At 39.7% G+C, this 20,815-nt stretch overlaps 1 protein-coding gene and 1 long non-coding RNA gene across 2 annotated transcripts in view; one reads left to right on the top strand and one right to left on the bottom strand.

The window, feature by feature from the left end:
* The first annotated feature begins 418 nt into the window (after nt 1-418).
* On the top strand, nt 419-1,817 carry LOC120742177. The gene is made up of 2 exons (XR_005697808.1): nt 419-990; nt 1,483-1,817. It is a non-coding gene; the product is annotated as an uncharacterized LOC120742177 (long non-coding RNA).
* Nucleotides 1,818-7,097: 5,280 nt separating this feature from the next.
* The window catches only part of LOC120742175, a 28,669-nt gene continuing 14,951 nt past the window's right edge, over nt 7,098-20,815 (bottom strand). Inside the window, exons 16-19 of the mRNA XM_040045318.1 lie at nt 14,734-15,028; nt 11,928-12,152; nt 11,674-11,845; nt 7,098-8,933 (exon numbers count right to left, since the gene is read on the bottom strand). Coding sequence (XP_039901252.1) covers nt 7,915-8,933; nt 11,674-11,845; nt 11,928-12,152; nt 14,734-15,028 — 1,711 coding nt within the window. The 3' untranslated portion in view covers nt 7,098-7,914. The remainder of the gene's footprint in view (nt 8,934-11,673; nt 11,846-11,927; nt 12,153-14,733; nt 15,029-20,815) is intronic.

The following is a 20,815-nucleotide window of genomic DNA, read 5'->3' as shown; positions in this document are numbered from 1 at the left end:
CACATAATAATAATTATAATTATAATATATTAAAAAACACACGCTGTATTTTAAAGAACATACATTAAGAAGCAGATTATATTAGATTTATATTTTAAATAAGACAAAATGTGGATTTTACAGCAGTAAAATGATTGTATCTCTACAGTTTAAACATGTAATAAACTTTGCCCCTGCACAGAGTGGATAGTGAAACAAATGGAATCATCATAATGACATTATTTCATATTTATTACTTCCCCCTCCTCATTGCTTTATTATTGTAGCTCTAGTAATAAATAATAATGTAAGGATTCTGGATCAGCACCATGATGCCCATAGTATATACAGTATTCTGAAGAAGGTCTAAAATGTCATTGTGTGTGTTTTATTTAGATGGATTTTAAAAAAAACTAGAAAAATTTGCATTTCCTGCGAAAATGCTGTGTGGATGCCTTTACGCTGAGGATGTCTGCTGAAAAAAGCTGAAAAAGTGGGGAAAAAAAACAAAAAAATATTGCCCTGAGCGGGATTCGAACCTGGCACTTCTGGTACTCAAGGGAGGTTCTCATCTCACTGCGCCACAGTCATTCTCACAAAGAAGAGGTGGAGAGACTGACAATTCTGGTGAAATTAGCAGAAGCTGCTTAGAATTGTGCTGATAAGTGGTGAAAAGGCTAAACATTTGGCAGAAAAGAGGTGAATCAGAAGAATTTCTGCTGAAAAGAGGTAAAGAAGCAAAAAGATGAGCTGAAAAGAAGTGTAGAAGCAGAAGTGCTTGCTGAAGATGGCTGTATGTGTAATGACACACTGGAGAGTGTCAAGAAAGCAGAGCGCATGCAAGCAGGGAACATGTGTAGCAACTGTCACAGGTAGGATTCGAACCTCTGCCACCAGGTCTCACGGCAGCTGCCCTACCCTCTGAGCCAAATGAGTTCTGGTCACAAGCAAAGATATGATGAGAGGGAAAATGTGCACTGTGGAGCAGAAGCTCAAATTAGCAGAAAAGAGGTGAAGAGGAAGAACTTTGTTGTGAAATGAGGTAAAGAAACTTAAATTTGTGCTTAAAACAAGTGAAAAAGCTGAACTCTGAAATCCTGCTACAACAGCAGAAGAGGCTGATATTTTTCAGCTACTCATTGAGCCAAACTGGTTCTCACGTAACTGAAAAAAGGTGGAAAAGCTTAAAATTCTAATGAAAACAGCAGAAGAGGCTGAGTGCACTGTGGAGCAGAAGCTAAAAATAGCAGAAAAGAGATGAAGAGGAAGGACCTTGTTGTGAAATGAGGTAAAGAAACTTAAATTTGTGCTTAAAACAAGTGAAAAAGCTGAACTCTGAAATCCTGCTAAAACAGCAGAAGAGGCTGATATTTTTCAGCTACTCATTGAGCCAAACTGGTTCTCACGTAACTGAAAAAAGGTGGAAAAGCTTAAAATTCTAATGAAAACAGCAGAAGAGGCTGAGTGCACTGTGGAACAGAAGCTCAAATTAGCAGAAAAGAGGTGAAAACAGCAGAAGAGGGTGAGATTTGTGCTGATAAGAGGTGAAAATGCTGAACCAATCAGAGGTACTGCTTCTGTCTGCTTCATCAGGCTGTGTACTTGTATGTATTTCTGCCACAGACTGTTAACAAGAATCTGAGGTCCATATTAGAAAAGCTGGTAAAATCATAAAACTTTGCAGAAATGTAATAAATTATCAATATGAATTACCGGTCTGTGATAGTGTATAAATTTGTAGTTAAAAAAAACATGTTGACCAAGGTGGAATCGAACCCAGGACCTTTGGTCTGAAGAGCCGTGTCATTATCAATCGCGCCACCTGAAAAGGGGGCGGGGCGCCTTAAAAACCAGGGTGATCAGCAGTCAGAATTTGATCGCGGTGAGCGGTGAAAAACGCCGTTTTTTGGAGTTACAAAACGTCGTGTAACTCAAAAACTAGGTGGGATAGAAGCATAAGTCTTGCACTGGGTGAATCAGCGGACTTTGGTGTACTTTGACTGCGATTTACATAGCTCTTTGTATCTCTGTCGCGGAGATATGACGAGAGAAGAAACGGCTTCATTTTTGGAGTTTACAAAGGCACTACCCAAAAGGCGCCACAAGAGGGCACTCCAACACAAGAGATGACCTATTTACACTGTAAACAGCCCCTACTAAGCCACTACATAACACAGTGATATTACAGCTATACAAATTCACACAAATACTATGATTTGGCAGAAATACTATGACTGAGTAGTAATACTATAACATAACAGATTTCCTAAAAAAAACTATGAAATTGCAGTAATTCTATGACTTGGCAGAGATACTACGTTTTAGCACAAATAGTATAACAACGCAGAAATACTATGACTTAGTAGTAATACTATAACTTAACAATTCAATGTTCTTCCACAAATACCACAATATGGCAGAAATACTATGTTTTAGCAGAAATACTGTGATTTGGTATAAATACTACGATTTGGCACACATACTATATTCCGCAGATACTCTATAACATAACAGATATTCTATGACTTAGTAGTAATACTATAACATAACAGAATTATTAATTGGGCAAAAATATCACGATTTGGCAAAAATACTATGATTGTGTACAAATACTATGATTTGGCAATAATACTGCGTTTTAACAACAACTACTGAGATTTGATTGAAATACCATGATTTAGAAGAAATACTATGACTCCATACAAATACGATGCTTTGGCACAAATACTATGATTTGGCACAAGTACTATCATTTAGTACAAATACTATGATTGGGCAGGAATACTCTGATTTAGCAGAAATACTACGTTTTAACATAAATACTGTCTTTTGGCAGAAAATCCTGCTAAAAAGGACTATTTCTGCTTTTTAGCAGAAATACTGTAATTTGGCATAAATACTATAATTTGGGATAAATACTATGATTTGGCACATTTAATATATTCAGCACATATACTATAAAATAACAGAAATATTATGATTTGGCCTCAAAACCATGATTTCTGTAATATACTCACATATCTATATTATTGCTAATATATATTGTAATATATCTATATCACTAAAGCACTTCTGGATGGATGCAAACTGCATTTCGTTGCCCTGTACCTGTGCATGTGCAATGACAATAAAGTTAAATTCTATTCTATTCTATTCTATTCTATTTTGCACAAATACCATGATTTTGCAAAAATACTATGAATTGGCAGAAATACTATGATTTAGCAGAAGTACTAAGATGTAGTAGAAGTACTTTGCTTTAGCAGAAATACTATGATTTAACAGAAATAGTATGATCGGGTACAAATACTATGATTTGGCAATAATACTGCATTTTAACACAACTACTGAGATTTGATTGAAATACTATGATTTAGAGGAAATACTATTACTCCATACAAATACGATACTTTGGGACAAATACTATGTTTTGGTTCCAATACTATGATGTGCAACAAATACTATGATTTGGCACAAGTACTATGATTTAGTACAAATACTATGATTTGGCAGAAATACTATGCCTTAGTAGTAATACTATAACATAAGAGATATACTATGGTTTTGCAGACATACTATGTTTTTGCACAAATACCATGATTTTGCAAAAATACTATGATTTAACAGAAATAGTATGATCGGGTACAAATACTATGATTTGGCAATAATACTGCATTTTAACAACAACTACTGAGATTTGATTGAAATACCATGATTTAGAAGAAATACTATGACTCCATACAAATACGATGCTTTGGCACAAATACTATGATTTGGCACAAGTACTATCATTTAGTACAAATACTATGATTGGGCAGAAGTACTATGTTTCAGTACAAATACTATGATTTGGCAGAAATACTATGACTTAGTAGTAATACTATAACATAACAGATTTCCTAAAAAAAACTATGAAATTGCAGTAATTCTATGACTTGGCAGAGATACTATGTTTTAGCACAAATACTATAACAACGCAGAAATACTATGACTTAGTAGTAATACTATAACATAACAGTTCAATGTTCTTGCACAAATACCACAATATGGCAGAAATACTATGTTTTAGCAAAAATACTGTGATTTGGTATAAAATACTACGATTTGGCACACATACTATATTGCGCAGATACTCTATAACATAACAGATATTCTACGACTTAGTAGTAATACTACAACATAACAGAATTATTAATTGGGCACAAATACCACGATTTGGCAAAAATACTATGATTGGGTACAAATACTATGATTTGGCAATAATACTGCATTTTAACACAACTACTGAGATTTGATTGAAATACTATGATTTAGAAGAAATACTATTACTCCATAAAAATACGATAGTTTGGGACAAATACTATGTTTTGGTTCCAATACTATGATGTGCAACAAATACTATGATTTGGCACAATTACTATGATTTAGTACAATTACTATGATTTGGCAGAAATACTATGCCTTCGTAGTAATAATATAACATAAGAGATATACTATGGTTTTGCAGAGATACTATGTTTTTGCACAAATACCATAATTTGGCACAAATGCTATGATTTAGCAGAAATACTATGATTGGGTACAAATACTATGATTTGGCAATAATACTGCGTTTTAACAACAACTACTAAGATTTGATTGAAATACCATTATTTAGCAGAAATACTACGACTCCATACAAATACGATGCTTTGGCACAAGTACTATCATTTAGTACAAATACTATGATTGGGCAGAAGTACTATGTTTCAGTACAAATACTATGATTTGGCAGGAATACTCTGATTTAGCAGAAATACTATGTTTTAACATAAATACTGTCTTTTGGCAGAAGTTCCTGCTAAAAAGGACTATTTCTGCTTTTTAGCAGAAATACTGTAATTTGGCATAAATACTATAATTTGTGATAAATACTATGATTTGGCACATATAATATATTCAGCACATATATTATAAAATAACAGAAATATTAGGATTTGGCCTCAAAACCATGATTTTGCACAAATACCATGATTTTGCAAAAATACTATGATTTAGCAGAAGTACTATGATTGAGGAGTAATACCTAAACATAGGAGAAATATTGATACACAGACACACATACACAGACAGTAAAGGGAACAGGAGCTGTTGAGAGTCTGGGCTTGGTATATGTAGGTCAGTTAAATTAGCTGCACCTGCTGTAGTCAGCCCTTACACACACAGACACAGAGAGAGGTGTGAGTTTTCTTCAGTGTATTTCTGACATTCAGGACTCCCCTCGAACAAATGGCCATAATTTCCTAACCGTAGAGGCTAGAACGGTCATTCAGACATTGTTTTGTTCAGAAGAGATGGGGGAATCTTCAGGTCTTCATAATTCAGAGATAAAATATAAATTATTAAAGATATATGACTTGTAATACACTGTAACTGAGTAGAGGCGAAGCAAAAACTGCCTTGACTTGCTCTCAAACAACCTTTGGTAACTCTAAATCTATATGGAGCATCAAAATAATTCTTTCACCATAAGAAACAGAAAGCTTTGGTGAACAGTCATGGAAATTTTCAGAGCTCTGTGGAAATCCATCAAATAGTTATGATGAGAGAAAAAAGTGGCTCATTTCCAGAATTTGAAATCTGATGAAATCTGAGCGAGGGACAAATTTCCTACCCTCAAACAAGTCTAACTCATCTCAGAACGGTAATAGGTGAGAAAAAAATTCTTGAATTGTGAGCATCAGGAGTGTCTGAAGATATACGGGGACAAGCCTCATGTCTTAACTTTGCTTCGTTAAGGAGATATGACGATTTGAAAATGCCTTCAGTTTCAGTATTTCAGATCTGAGTTTCACAACCTCCCCATAGACTTTGAATGGGGAGTTTTTAGACCATGTGTCACTTCGAGGCAAATTGTGAAAAAACCGTAACTCTCACAATAATTATAGTGACACTGTCTTAAAGCCAGCAAAAATACCTATGTTTTGATGTATAATTTGTGGAAGTTGAGTGAAAATTGAGCGAGTAGCAAGAAGTTGTTAAGACATGAAGAGAAAATTCAGAACGGACGAGTGTGCACTCTTGAGTTAATTGCATAGCAACCATAGCAACGCATGTATTTTCTGAAAAATCACAATTTTGCAACTGAAAACTCAAAGAGGGATAAGATAAAAACGGTAGAAGATGTGAAAAAGCTGAATCATACAGGAATAGCCCAATCATTTGAGAACGTTTTAAAGTTTGAATGGAGTTTCTAGGTGAAAGTATGAGGCAGTAGTTAAGTTTCAAAGACAAGAAAGTTTTAGCAGAATTTCTGAAGTTTTCCATTCATTTCAATGGGACAAATTAAAGGAAAAAAGTGTAATATTTTAAAAAGTATAATAGTAATAAACACCAAAAGATATAGCCGGCATTAGCAGAAAGAGCAGAACAGTTTAGAGTTTGAACTGAGAAAATCGGCTGAAAACTGAGGAAGTAGTTCGAACTCAAAAAACGTACGGAAGCGACAGGAATAATAAAGAATAAAGAGAAACAGGAACTCAATAGTGTGGATGCCTTGAGGGCATCCACACAATTATTACTCATGATATAACATTGTCCAGACATGCCTGGTAAGGACATGAGGAGGAAACAGCAGGAGCTGTGTGAGGCTACTAAAGGCAGTGCTATAACATTTTTCTCTCATCATTTTATTATAGATTAAGTGCAAGAGTTGTTAGGTGTGGATAATTAAATTATAGTTTATTGCAATAGCAAGTTGTGCCTTGTTCTCAGATAGACAGCAAGTGGAGAGTGATATATGAAATGATGGGATGGAAGGAAGAAGAGAAGCAAAGAGTGATTCACAGGCAGAGCCTAAGCGCTGTCACCAATCTTTGCATTTTGTTATTATCTCATGATACTTGTTTAATCAGCTACCATCTCTCCTATGGACTTTTTAATGTCTACAGTCTCAGATCAACACAGCCCTGCCCTCCAGCACTATCCACAGCAACCCCTCAACAGCAACATTGCACCCATCAGGTAAAACATCGGCTACGTTTGCTTTGCCTTGTTGCCTATATTAGATTCTTGATGAATGTGTGTTGTTGTTATTCAGCCTGGTTCAATGTGCCCCTTTTTAACTTTGAGCACCCGCCCCTTTAAACCTCTCTGCACAGCCCTGGTGAAGACTGTCATTTCCACAACACTGTCCCGACCCCCCCCCCCCCCCATTGAAAAGGCTCTGGAGGTCCCTGTATTAAGCACATAAACCTGTGACACAAAAAACATAAAACTCGGACCACCACAGACTGTTTTCTCTGTTCCCTCAAGGACCTGAAGCTCCATAAATCACCCCTCCAATAGCCAAACCAATCTGTTCTCTGATTGGATAGTTAAATTTGTGACTGATAATGACATTAACCAATCAGATGAAAGGAAGAAAAATAGGGTCAAAATTCGTTCTTGTAACTTGAGTGCAGAGGTTCACACGTATTTTTTGGCTAAGTCCACACACAAATCTTTTTTACGCACACACAAATTCTTTTTACACATAGTACACAAGTACAAAATATTTATGACCACAATTTGAGCCCATAAAGCTCACACAGGAAACAACAGGTAACTGACCTACAAAGTAAAACAGGGAAAAAACAGACCTACATTAAACCAATGAAGAAGTCAGTCAGGGACAGAAGAACACAGAAACAGGACTGACAGTAGCAATGTACAAGAACCAAACTCAGAGTCATCGCTGGAACACAGAACACACAGGAACCAAACACCTAATGTTACAAGAACCACTGCAAACAAATCAACTCTGTAATACTACACAGGTCCTCAAAACAACTAAATTCTCATATTTATGACATGCGGTTGTAAAAAGTTTCTAATCCCAAAGAAATCAAATATCCTGATAAACATGGAAATAGCAGAGGAAGCTGCTGCATTCTGGATGTTTCTAAAACATTTTCATTATCTGGTCATGAAGTCGATCATTACTGATGCTCTAGTCCCAGAAACAGAATCAGTGGCTGTGAATGCCATCTCTGTGAAGCCAAACCCGAGCTGTAGTTTGACTTTCCGACTGATTCCTCCTGAAATATCAGGCATCTCAACAATGAGCGAACCGATTTTTTCCACTCCCACCTCATCCACATACTTTGGATTTTTCCTCTCTGTACGATAAAGACTGATTTTCATGCTTGTTTGATTTGCTTCGGATGGATTTAACATGACCTCTCTGGTTTCATCCCAGCCCACATCTTCACCTTCTTCCACCAGTTTCCTGAAAATATTACAAGAAACCTGTTCCCCATAAACTCTGAATTCCTCATCTGCTCTGTGTTGGAAACTGTCAGCTACAGCAAACCCGTACGTAAAGGCAGATTTTCGAGATGCCACCACTGCTGGGTTTCTTCCAAGCATCACAGCTCCCCTCAGGATCACATTCTGAGGCATACAAGGACACAGGACTTTACACTGATCACCAAACTGATCAATAACATGTTGCTGTAGAATCTGGCTTCCAGCGTAGCCCCCCACTAACAGAATGTACTCGATGTGTAGATGTTTCTTCAGGATTTCTCTGAGACTGTCAGTGATGCCCTTCAGACTCTCAGCAAAGAAAGACCTCAGTCTCTCTTTGGAGATTTTGATGTCTCCTTCATGCCAGGAAGCACCTCGGACTGATTCAAAGAACTTTTCTATTTCCTGTCTTTTATAAGCCAGTGTTCCCAGATTATATGGGCAGCTGATTTCCACATCACCATCTTTTCTTTTATAAAGTGTGAACTCATACATTATCCTTTGAACCTCACTGGGATAATTTCTCTCATATTCATCCCAGACACCATCACTGAAGATTTGTCTGAGGAACTTTTTGAATTTCCTGTCCACACTTTGTCCCCCCAAATCATTTCCTGAGGCCTTGTGCAGCTCCTTCAGGGCTCCTCCATCCAGGACTTCATGAACTGTGATGTCGATGGTTCCACCTGCACAGTGGTGATTAACAATGTCAACACAATATTAACCAAATGTCCTGATGCATGCTCAATCATCCAGGTAAGTAAATCCCAAAAGGTTGATTCTGTTCATCTGGATGTAGTATTTTCAGTGGGAGAAATGTTCCATCACTCATCCAAGTGACTTCTTCAGAGTTAGCTGACTGCAGGTTTTCCCAACCTTATAAACACTAAAAATATGCAAATGAGCTCTTCAGTTAAGAGCTTCTGGGCAACAAAAACCATCCAGAAGGCACAGCATTGGCTGCTCAACGAGTGAGTGAGACAAACAAATTTTACCATCTATGTACTAAAATATCAAGATGAGCGGATCCGACAGAGACTGACAATGCTTTTAGATGAGAATACTCTTAAAAAGGAAGTTTGACTTACTTGTTGTACATTAGAAACCACAGTAAAATACGGAGAGTGTCCTCAGTGGCCAGAAGAGACAAGAATGCGACACCGAGGATGTGGACAAGTAAGTGAAGAATCCGTCTGACAGACAGCTCACCCAAACAGAGAAAAACATCCTTTGCTGCCACACTGAGACAAATCCCGCTAGTGGAGCTGATCACAGCCACAGAAAGAGCAATTCGTAACAACAATATTGCAGAAGTGGAAGCAGAGCAACTACGGACAAAGGTTTCGGCCTGTCTCAGCAATGCAAAGCCCCCAGCATCCAACATCACCATGGAGGAGAGGAAGGCACTCACATCACTTAGTGATGACAACAATATTATCCAGAAAGAACCAGAAAGACTATCATGAGAAAATTTTTTCACTGCTCAGTGATGAAAATGGAAACAGGACCACTCTCAGCATCGACCAAGTGTGTTTGAACTGTGTCTTCATTCCACCTACTTCACATACAAGGGTCAGTGCTACAGGCAGAAACATGGGTGTGCCATGGGCTCCCCAGTTTCACCCATCGTGGCCAATTTGTACATGGAAGAAGTGGAAAAGAGGGCTTTGCTATCCTACCCTGGAACACTACCAAGCCATTAGTTCAGGTATGTGGATGACACCTGGGTGACAATCAAATCTCAGGACGTTCCACATTTCACGGATCACATTAACTCGGTGGACCGACACATCAAATTCACCAGGGAGGATATGAACAGTGGCAGGTTAGCCTTCTTAGACTGTGAGATTTCCATCAGTAATGGGGGACATCTAAAAGCTGACGTGTACCGTAAACCTACACATACGGATCAGTATCTAAGGTTTGACTCTCATCATCCACTGGAGCACAAACTGGGTGTCACAGCAGCCAGGGAGGCAGAAGAACATCAAGAAGGCCCTGAGTAAATGTGGCTATCCCAGCTGGACTTTTGTCAGAGCTGGGGAGGCTCCTAAAGAAAGCTCCAGCTGATCCAGGAGAGAAGGACAACCGTTTAGGAGGAGGCCATTTACTTAAAAGGGAAAGACCATCTCTGAATCGAGGAGGGGCCTAAGTGTCCATCTGTCTCCATCTTACAATGCTGTGATTGCAGCCATTCCTCAACTCTCTGTGAATGGGACTCATGGTCTTTGATCAGTGGTCATGAGAATTTGGATATTAATGATCAATAAACTGACCTCTCAGCCCACTGTTCATTGAATGGTGCTAGCTTCCTACGCATCAACTTCCCCTTTTCTCGTAAATGGCCTCCTTGACTCCGCCCTGAAACCAGCGTTCCTCCCTGTCCAGGATGTTACATCCTCATCATTGAAAGAGTGTCCACTGGCCTGTAGGTGTGAATAGACTGCAGAGTCCTGGCCTGACGAGGTGGCTCTGCTGTGTTGTGCCGTCCGCTTAGCCAGAGGTTGTTTGGTTCCCCCGATGTATAAATCCTGCCAATCCTCCTGGCACTTAGCAGCGTACACTATGTTACTCTGTTTGTGTCGGGGACCCGATCCTTGGGGTGGACCAGTTTTTGGCGCAGCGTGTTTTGGGGTTTAAAAGCCACAGAGACGCGGTGTTTAGAAAAAATGCGTCTCAGCTGCTCCGATACTCCTGACATGTACGGGATCACTACAGGTTTTTGTTTGGGCAGCGGTTGTCCTTCTCTCCTGGATCAGCTGGAGCTTTCTTTAGGAGCCTCCCCAGCTCTGACAAAAGTCCAGCTGGGATAACCACATTTACTCAGGGCCTTCTTGATGTTCTTCTGCCTCCCTGGCTGCTGTGACACCCAGTTTGTGCTCCAGTGGATGATGAGAGTCAAACCTTAGATACTGATCCGTATGTGTAGGTTTACGGTACACGTCAACTTTTAGATGTCCCCCATTACTGATGGAAATCTCACAGAAGGCTAACCTGCCACTTTTCATATCCTCCCTGGTGAATTTGATGTGTCGGTCCACCGAGTTAATGTGATCCGTGAACTGTGGTACATCCTGAGATTTGATTTTCACCCAGGTGTCATCCACATAGCTGAACCAATGGCTTTGACCTCCCAGCCCATTGTTCCTTCAGTGGGCTGGTTTCAGTCATTATGCAAATGTCCTGTTTATAAGATTGAGACCTGCAGTCAGCTGAGACTGAAGACGTCACCTGATGATGGCGAAACGTTTCTCCCACTGAAACGTCCAGATGAACAGAATCAACTTTTGGAGATTTACTTACCTGGATGACTGCATGCATCAAGACATTCAGTGTTGTAGTGTGACTAAAACATGAAGTGTGTGGATCATGATTTTAAATTATGTGTAAAGCTTTATAGAGGTTGAACAGTGCCACATAAATTACCTTTACAATTCACAACCATGTGTTTTTTTCCTGGAGTCTGCTCTAGTGTGACTGCACCATGACTTTCTGCTATGAATCCATCAGCTGGGAGCTTCATGCACCACACTGAGGCTGCCTGAGCCTCTGATGATATCAACAGTCTGTTGTCCTCTCCTTTGGTCACAATACCAGCCTGACAGTAAAAGAAACATCAGTCCTCCCACATGAGGAAACCTGTAATTAACTTTCAGACCTCTTTATAGTATCAGGGTTACCCGAGTTGCAGCTTCTTTCATGAACTGCTTTGCTGAAGGATCCCAGATGACAGGTACAGTCAGCACCCAGGTGAAGTCAGAGGCTGTGAACATCCTCCCTGATGTGCTCTCTGTGATGGTTCTCAGAGCGTCGTCCTTCAGGTATCTCAGAGCTTCTGTGAACACCTTCAGTGCCTGCATGGACTTCCCGTTTGCAGCTTTAATGGTTTTACTCCTGTTCAGCTTCTGGAGATCAGCATCAGACATTCAGACAAGTTTTAAGGTGGAAATGTGTTTCTAACAGACTTCCTTAAATCAAACTAAACCAACATTTAACATGGCAGTTCTCATGTTTATCTCATGTTAAGCTCTGTGTCAGTGAAACCACCTAGCCTTCTTTAAATCTACAGCTGATCAAACCAGTGTGATGGGAACAGGTGATCCTAACACACATTTACAGCTTTTAAATAAAATAATTTAACATACGTGTAAGAAACTTGTTTTAAAAACAATTTGTCTACATAAGTACCCTACCTCCTCCTTAATATAGGAGGTAGGGTATTAGGGTGATTAGCTTTTTCTGGTAAAAGGTCCTACATCACTTTTGTCAATCTTTGGAAACAGTCTCTATTGGTTAGCCCGTTTCCTCTTTTAAAAATGTACTCCTGGGTTCTTCGCCCCCTGTAACGGGGTTTGAGCAATTTACATAGAAATCCTACAAACTATTACTAAAGCTAATCCTCCCATTACTCTCCATTACTTTGTGCTCACCCTATAACCTCTGTGTAACAAGCTTTTAAACAACAAATTTTCAGAGAGGTTTCTCTGTGCTCTGTGCTTCTTTTGAATTCCCCGTTCTCGTGGTTTTTCCTGGATTCTCGCCAACCCCTCCGTGGTTTTGCTCTGGTTCTGGAATCTTCTCCTGTAAAGGGCAGAAAACAAAACGCCTCTCCCTGCTACGGCTCAATAATCTAATATGTTCATCAATTGTTCTCTTAATTATTCAAACTTGGTTCAAAATATCATGTTCTGGGCTCTATCTTTCATATGTACTTAATCTCAATGTTCTTTATGTGTGTAAGCAACACTTTTGACAACCTTTAACACACTTTAAGAGACACTTTCAACGTCTCCGCTCCAAGTGTTTCCTGTCATTGCTCTCTTCCCCCTTATCTCTGGAACATCTCAAGCACGTCTTGTACAAAACTGTTACTTTTGCAGGCACAAATGCAGTTACAAGCTCAACAACATTTTCCTTTCATTCTCCTATACATTATGTTCATTTTATAATCCCACCGTGATGCAATGTTACACTATTCTGCTGAGTTTGTTTCACACGTTTGTTCAGCATGCGTCACCTGGACGTAACTTTTCTTTGAGTTCCCACTAAATATGAAATACGAAAACGCTGCAGGTCTACGTGACACAAAATTCCTCATCGTTTGTCAGGAGACTGATTATCCAGCAGTGGAGCTTATACACACACACACACACACACACACACACACACACACACACACACACACACACACACACACACACAATATGCAAACAGTTATCAATATTAGTTTCATTCATATTACACTATTACAGTTTTAAAGCTGCTCCAAGCAGAAACTGTTTTACTAAAGTTTTCCCAATATGAACAACAGAACGGAGGAAACACTCTGTTCCATCAGTTCACACTCTGAGTGTCATGGTCTCCCACTACGCCCTTAACAACGGTAAAAACAGTAATAATAATAATATTTATATTTATAACAAGGTGCAATAATAATTAATGTGCAATAATAACAGTGTGCAATACACATACACTTATTCTTTTTTATTACTAAGTTATTATACTGTGTTGTTTGTGTTGCGTTGTGATGTGTCGTATCGTGTTGTGTTAGTGCCGACGTAGGACAGTTTTCCAATTTCATTGTACTACTGTACTATGTATGACTGTGCAATGACAATAAAGTTATCTTCTCTTAAGGTTTGTTCTCTACCCCACCATCCCCACCCCTCTCTCACCCTCTACTCTCTCCCAATTCTGCCTTTCTCTGTGCTGAGCTGGTATTCATTATGCATTCCTGGCTTTGGCTCCACACCTGCGTACCACCAACTCACCTGTGAGCTCTTCAAGTTACCACCACTTAGTGCATTGACTGGCCTGCAGTCTTTGCTTCACTCTGTAGTTTGTGCGCCAGGCTTTGTGACTACTTTTGCTCTTGTTATTCATGTCTATGTTCCCCCTCTCCCTTGTGCAGACCTCCCTGGTTTCTCCTCCCTTGGACTGCTGTGAGCCTGATTACCTGTGAGCGACTGTTCAGTGAAGACTTAGTGAAAAATGGATGCAAGTAAACGCACACCTACTGTAACTGTGATAACCTTGAGTCCTGCGTTTGAGGCCTCTCCAGCGTTCATGACACTGAGACAGCTGTTAGAGCCTCCTCATGAGTATGTTTTATTTTCTGGTCCAGTTAAATTTAATCTCCACAAACAGATGTTTAAATATTAATGAACTATTAACAGGATCTTTAATCAGTGATCACTGTACAGTTCGGGTTCACGTCATCTGATTTCTAATGTATAGAAATGTATAATTTTGAAAACATTACTTTTATTCTTTGCCAGGACTTTGCAACTTTCAGCTGCCTGTCTGTCATTTCAGCTCCACTCACTAACAGACTCTGTCTGGATTAAACGACTTCAGCAGAACTTTTTTAAGACATAGTGAAGCAGATTCTTTACCTGCACATTAATTCATGTTCTTCACATTACAAGCTGTGTAATTTAAAAATCAGTATGTATGGAACATTTAAGTTTAAACATTTTTACGTACTTTGCTGTCGAGGGTCAGTGTGAAATTTTCAAAGAAGTAGTTTCTCTTTGCTTCTTGTCCTTGCATTCTGAGATATGCTCTTTTGGCTCCATATCCAAAATCCAAAAATTCTTCATGTTCGTTGAAGAGAATGCATGTTGGAGTCTTTGAAGTCTCCAGTCCATCTTCTTCACCCCAATACTTCAAGTAGGGATCAATTTCTGCTTCTCTGGTCGTTAAACTAAAGGCATATCCACTGTGTGCAATGCCAAACTGTATGGCTATGATGAACGAATCATTGTAGAATCTGCTCCATCTAGTTAAGGAGAGGAAAACAAATGTGGGTGCCAAATGAAAAACAGCCACAGTGGATTACAATTTATTGATGCATGCTCAGTCATCCAGGTAAGTAAATCCCAAAAGGTTGATTCTATTCCTCTGGATGTAGTGACAGGACCACTCTCAGCATCGACCAAGTGTGTTTGCTTTTGGAACGGTTTCTTAACTCCACCTACTTCACATACAAGGGTCAGTTCTACAGGCAGAAACATGGGTGCCATGGGTTCCCCAGTTTCACCCATCGTGGCCAATTTGTACATGGAAGAAGTGGAAAAGAGGGCTTTGCTATCCTACCCTGGAACACTACCAACCCATTGGTTCAGGTATGTGGATGACACCTGGGTGAAAATTAATATCTAAAAGGTGACATGTACCGAGTGAAGGAGGCCATTTACTTGAAAAGGGAAAGACCATCTCTGAATGGAGGAGGGGCCTAAGGGTACATCTGTCACCATCTTACAATGCTGTGATTGCAGCTGTTCCCCAACTCTCTGTGACTGGGACTCATGACCATAGATCAGTGGGCTTTGATCAGTGGTCATGAGAATTTGCATATTAATGATCCTAGCGTTGGGAGTAACGGAATACATGTACTGGCGTTATGTACTTAAAATACAAAATATGAGTAACTGTATTCCGTTACAGTTACTGTTTAAAAAGGTGGCATTCAGAATACAGTTACTTTGTTGAAATAAATTCTTTTCCTGTTTCATATGTTAGGTTATGCCCTCTTTATTTTTGGTAATTCCAAACAAAACACACATTAAGAGGCTGTAATGTCTGTGTCTCAATCTCACGGCCCATGTCACCTCTACTTCCGGCCCACGTTATGACGCGAAGAAATATTTTAAAAATTATTGTTCAAAAAAATTATTATTAACAGGCAGTGTTACAGGCATCGCCCTAAAGCATGCAGCCTGATGGGCAGTGTAGTCCGTGCTGCAGGGAGAATGGACTGTCATACCCGTTATGTGTCTGTGAGCGAGGAGGGAGAAAAAGGAAAAGTACGAGCTGTCACTGATTAGAAACGGGAGCTGGAAGCATGTAGCAAAGTCGACCCAGACAACAAAGTAAAGCTAGTTTTCAGCTACAAGTCCGACACGAACCCGACGTATCAGCCAGAGGTCCCTTTACCACGGTTCAGAGCCGCGGACCTGTTTTATATACGTGCGAATAGTTTTGTTTACGAGATCGCTGCAGCCTTACCTAATGTCCACCTACTGTTACTCATTTATATTAAGATTTAAACATGTGGCTGGTGTTGGTGTGGAGAGTAACCTTCAGTAACAGTAATAAATCACACAGTAATAGGACGTTTGTGTAGTTGTAAAAAGCACAATAATATATGAAGTAATCCAAAGTATTCAGAATACGTTACTCTCATTGAGTAACGTAATGGAATACGTTACAAAATACATTTCGGGGCATGTATTCTGTAATCTGTAGTGGAATACGTTTTAAAAGTAACCTTCCAACACTGTGAAACTGACCTCCCAGCCCATTGTTCCTTCAGTGGGCTGGTTTCAGTCACTGTGCAAATGTCCTGTTTATAAGATTGAAACCTGCAGTCAGCTGAGACTGAAGGAGTCACCTGATGATGACGAAACGTTTCTCCCACTGAAAATGTCCAGATGACCAGAATCAACTACTTCAACTGGGGATTTACTTACCTGGATGATTGAGCACGCATCAAGATGATGGATTTATTACTTTTAAACACCAGTGAACATCTTTTCACCTCATGATGTAAAACTAAAATAACACATATTAACTCGAGAAAACACAAACATTAAATACATGCAAAGAGACTGATGTCCATAACTGATGTGTAATAATGATGAAGTAAAAAATATTAAACATATTTACTGTGGTGGATAGGCGTAGCGTTTGGTCACGTCATGTTGGTAGGAGTAGTGATTGTTATATCACCTGTTTGCTTACCGAGGGAATTTTTGAGCGAGTGGGTGACGGGGGAAGTCGACTTTTGCTGAACGCTCAAGCCTTAAATGTTTTGATGACTGTTGTTTTGGATGGATTTTAAAGATTTTGATAACAAATAAAGGAGTCTTAAATTGAAACTTTGACTCAGGTTTGAATAGCAAGCGCGTCAACATTATTCTTCTACTGAGCTGCTCGGGGTATCAAAGGTTTGACAGTCACCAATATTTAGTGAAATTTAAAAGCTTAAATAAAATTCTTTGTTGGTGATGACAGCTTTAAGACACTGCCTGCCTCAGGCATTGTTCAGGTGTTATTTTGTCCCGTTCTTCCACATAAACAGTCCTGAAGGTTTTGTGGGCTCCTATGAACTCTGACCTTTGTTTCTTTGCAGTTGTTTTCAGTTCTTCATTTGGATTCAGGTCAGCTGAATGGCTGGGCCTCGTTGTTACCGTCTTGCAGACCGAGTAATGTTCCAAGTCAAAGTACGGATTTGTGTTAGAGTGGTTAAAAAGTTCGAACATCTCCCAGTGTGGGCATTCAAAACAGTCCTATCCATCGCTAGCTCCAACCAAACTGAAAGGATTCCTTATGTTTGCATAGGCCAAGTCCAGCATATTGAAAAGTCTACATTGTTGGCAATTTGGAAGAACTATCAGTATGAAGTGCCGTAAGGGACATTATTACTGAAACGTTCTCATACACAATAATGAAACACTCTCACATGCACGCATTTACGTATATTTATGTATATAGAGAGCTAATATTTCAAAACTCAAAGTGGATTGAGAAGAAAAATGGTGAACAATGCCAGTATTCAGAAGACACTTGTGTTCTAAGCCAGTCGGCACCTTTACTGTAGTATGGGTAAGTAAAGTGCAACAAGAATGTCCCCAACCCCCGGGCCCTGGACCAGTACTGCTCCGTGAGTCATTTGGTACCGGATCGCAAGAGTTGAGGCTTGGGTGTGAAACTTACAGTTTTCAGGGTTTTCATCGTTTTTTATCTTTTTTTTTTTACCATACCAACTTTATTTCTAAAGCACTCTAACACAAAACCAGTTCACAGTGTTGTACATTAGGGGTGGGTTTAAAAAATAGATTCATCGATTAAAATCGATTCTAACTGGAATAAAACGATATTGATTCATTAAATCCTGAAATCGATTTTTTTTATACATATGTAGTTTGCCGCGTATGAAACTTGCAAGCGGTTAACATGAGGAAGTCACGCGAGAGTTAAGTGACCTGGACGCATGAACCATCATGGCTACTCCCGGGAATGTGCCACAGAGACTAAAGGCAGATGTCTGGCAACACTTTGGATTTAAGAACTGTGAAGACAGTGAAGAGCCGGACAAAAGCAAAGCCGTATGTAAGATGTGCAAAATGGAGGTAAAGCACTGTGGAAATACCACAAATGTTGGGCTCATTATCATATAACTGTTGAGCTCACAGTGTTTAAAACAAGCGAGTGACATTACCTAAGAAAAGTTACCGTAGTTTTGATTAAACACATGGGATGATTCATGATTTGGGAAAATTACGGCAACAGTAGTGTTTCTAATGATTTGGGGAAATAAACTGCACACTGAAGCATATAAATAAAGACCGGGGCAGTTTCTCAGTGCGAGTCTCAGTTCTGGAGGCTGCCCTTGCTAGCAAGAAGTTCTGTGTGTTTCTCTTCTCTGAGTCTCTACTGAAGAAGTGTTTTAGGCTACGTTCACACTGCAGGCGAAAGCGCATCAAATCCGATTTTTCTGACCCCATGCGACCCATATTCAATCATGCTATGACAGTGTGAACGGCACAAATCCGATATTTTCAAATCCGATCTGGGTCACTTTCGTATGTGGTACTGAATCCGATACATATCCGATGTTTTAGAAAGCGACTGCTGTTTGATGGTCATGTCGCATTAAATCCGTCTTTTACGTCACCAACACAAGACAGACGCCAATTATCAGCGCCTCTGGCGCCGGAGAAGCGCCCGATGAGACATCGCGAACGCTTCCTGGCCATCCCGTGTAGATGTCAGTGAAACTGTTGGGAAGACAACGTTGGAGAAACGTGAACATTTTATTTGTACTGCATAACCTGCAGGTTCTGACAGAAATCTGCAACTATCCTTTGAAGCAGCGCTCCTCTAAAACAGCAATAAGGATCATTATTAGGTTATTTACATTATTATGTAAATAACAAAATAACTTAAAGCAAAAAATTGGGAAACGTAAAGTCCGAAGTCTTTATATTAAGGGCCATCAGTCAAACAATACTGTTTGCTCTGGGTCTAAACAGAGCGCGTTGTGTGTGACGTCTTCTTTTGCGCATGCGGCCGCTTTGAGCGTTCACACTTGAGCGCGTTTGCTGTCGCATTTTATTTGTAGTGTGAACGAGCATACAAAAAATCGGATTTGATCAAAGAATCGGAATTGAGCTTTAAGACCTGCAGAGTGAACGTAGCCTTAGAGTATACCTCTTAACAACATGGCACACTCGTGTCTGTGCTGTTGGATGCCTTATTTACTGCTATGACCCTACACAGCAAAATCTCCAGTGTTAAATTAACACTTTTGACAGTGTTATATGTTTAAAAGTAACCTAGTCAACACTGGAAAATAACTCAAAATGTTAGAAATATTCCAGTGTTAGAAAATCAGCACTGCTCAGTGTTAGTCTTTGTTAATCTTCAAAACTGACTAAGTTACTTTTACACATATAACACTGTCAAAAGTGTTAATTTAACACTCAACAGTGTTGTATTTAACACTCAGAGGAGTGGACCCATATAGACACTCTCCAGTGTTAATTTAACACTGGAGATTTTGCTGTGTACAGTTGTTTGCAAGTGTGAAGTTTGTATTAACTCACCGATTTTGGTTTCTAGTGGTGTGGATGCAGGCTCCAGGCACAGCCAAGAGTTAGAAACACTTAACATGACATTAATGCTGATTTTAGTCTCTAACACAGGGTTACCGGGCTGGAGCGAAGTTACTCCGGAGGAGAAGCCCTGATGTTCTCTGAGAAAGTGTCTAACTAACCTTTTCCTTTTTGTTATTCTCCTAGTTCTGATGAGTTGACTCATGGGAGAGACCATGTGTCAAAAGGAGGGATTCCAGGTTTAACATGAAACAATGTTTTCTATGTTTTACATGATGATTTTGTCCATGGCCTTTTACTGTGATTTGTGGGATTAACGGTTCATGTACAGGTATTAAACCTCTACAGGGGGTAAGTCCATGTTCAGATAAGGTTTTGATGATGGTTCTATACGTAAACTTCACTGAACTGAAAGGAAAATGTGGTTTGATGTTGGTTGACATGTTTTCCAAATGGTTAGAAGCTTTTCCTTCTAGTAAGGAGATACAGGTGCAGCAGCCAGAGTACTGCTGGAAGAAATCATCACAAGGGTGGAATCTCCAGACTGAGACTGGGTGCTAATCAGAAGTCTTCAGAGACCCAGTGAGAAGCAGGGACCATTCATAGCAGAGCTGACAGCCCAGGCAGTGGTTGAGGTCAAAGGTCGTGTGGTTTGGGGGCCCTACTAGTCATCATGAGAAGATTCCAGAACCACTGCAATAACCATAAAGCTCTGTTGGAACGAGAGGGTGAGGGGTGAAAAGAGCGCCCTCCTCCAACAAGGGCGTGCCAAGCTCCAACTCAGCGACTGCAGAGCAGACTCTGTGCCACCCAAGAGGGATCAGCGAATGAATGCAGACAACACCTGCTTAAAACAGCCAATCACTTTCCCTGGAAAGCTTAGTATGTTTTTAAGTTAAGGAGGTTGTTGGTGTGACGTTATCATTTTATAAATGCATTTACATGAC

Source organism: Simochromis diagramma, unplaced genomic scaffold, assembly GCF_900408965.1.
Source record: "Simochromis diagramma unplaced genomic scaffold, fSimDia1.1 OVJJ01000055.1, whole genome shotgun sequence".
NCBI lineage: Eukaryota > Metazoa > Chordata > Actinopteri > Cichliformes > Cichlidae > Simochromis > Simochromis diagramma.
The sequence above is the reverse complement of the archived record's forward strand: the minus strand, read 5'-3'. Positions and strand labels throughout refer to the sequence as shown.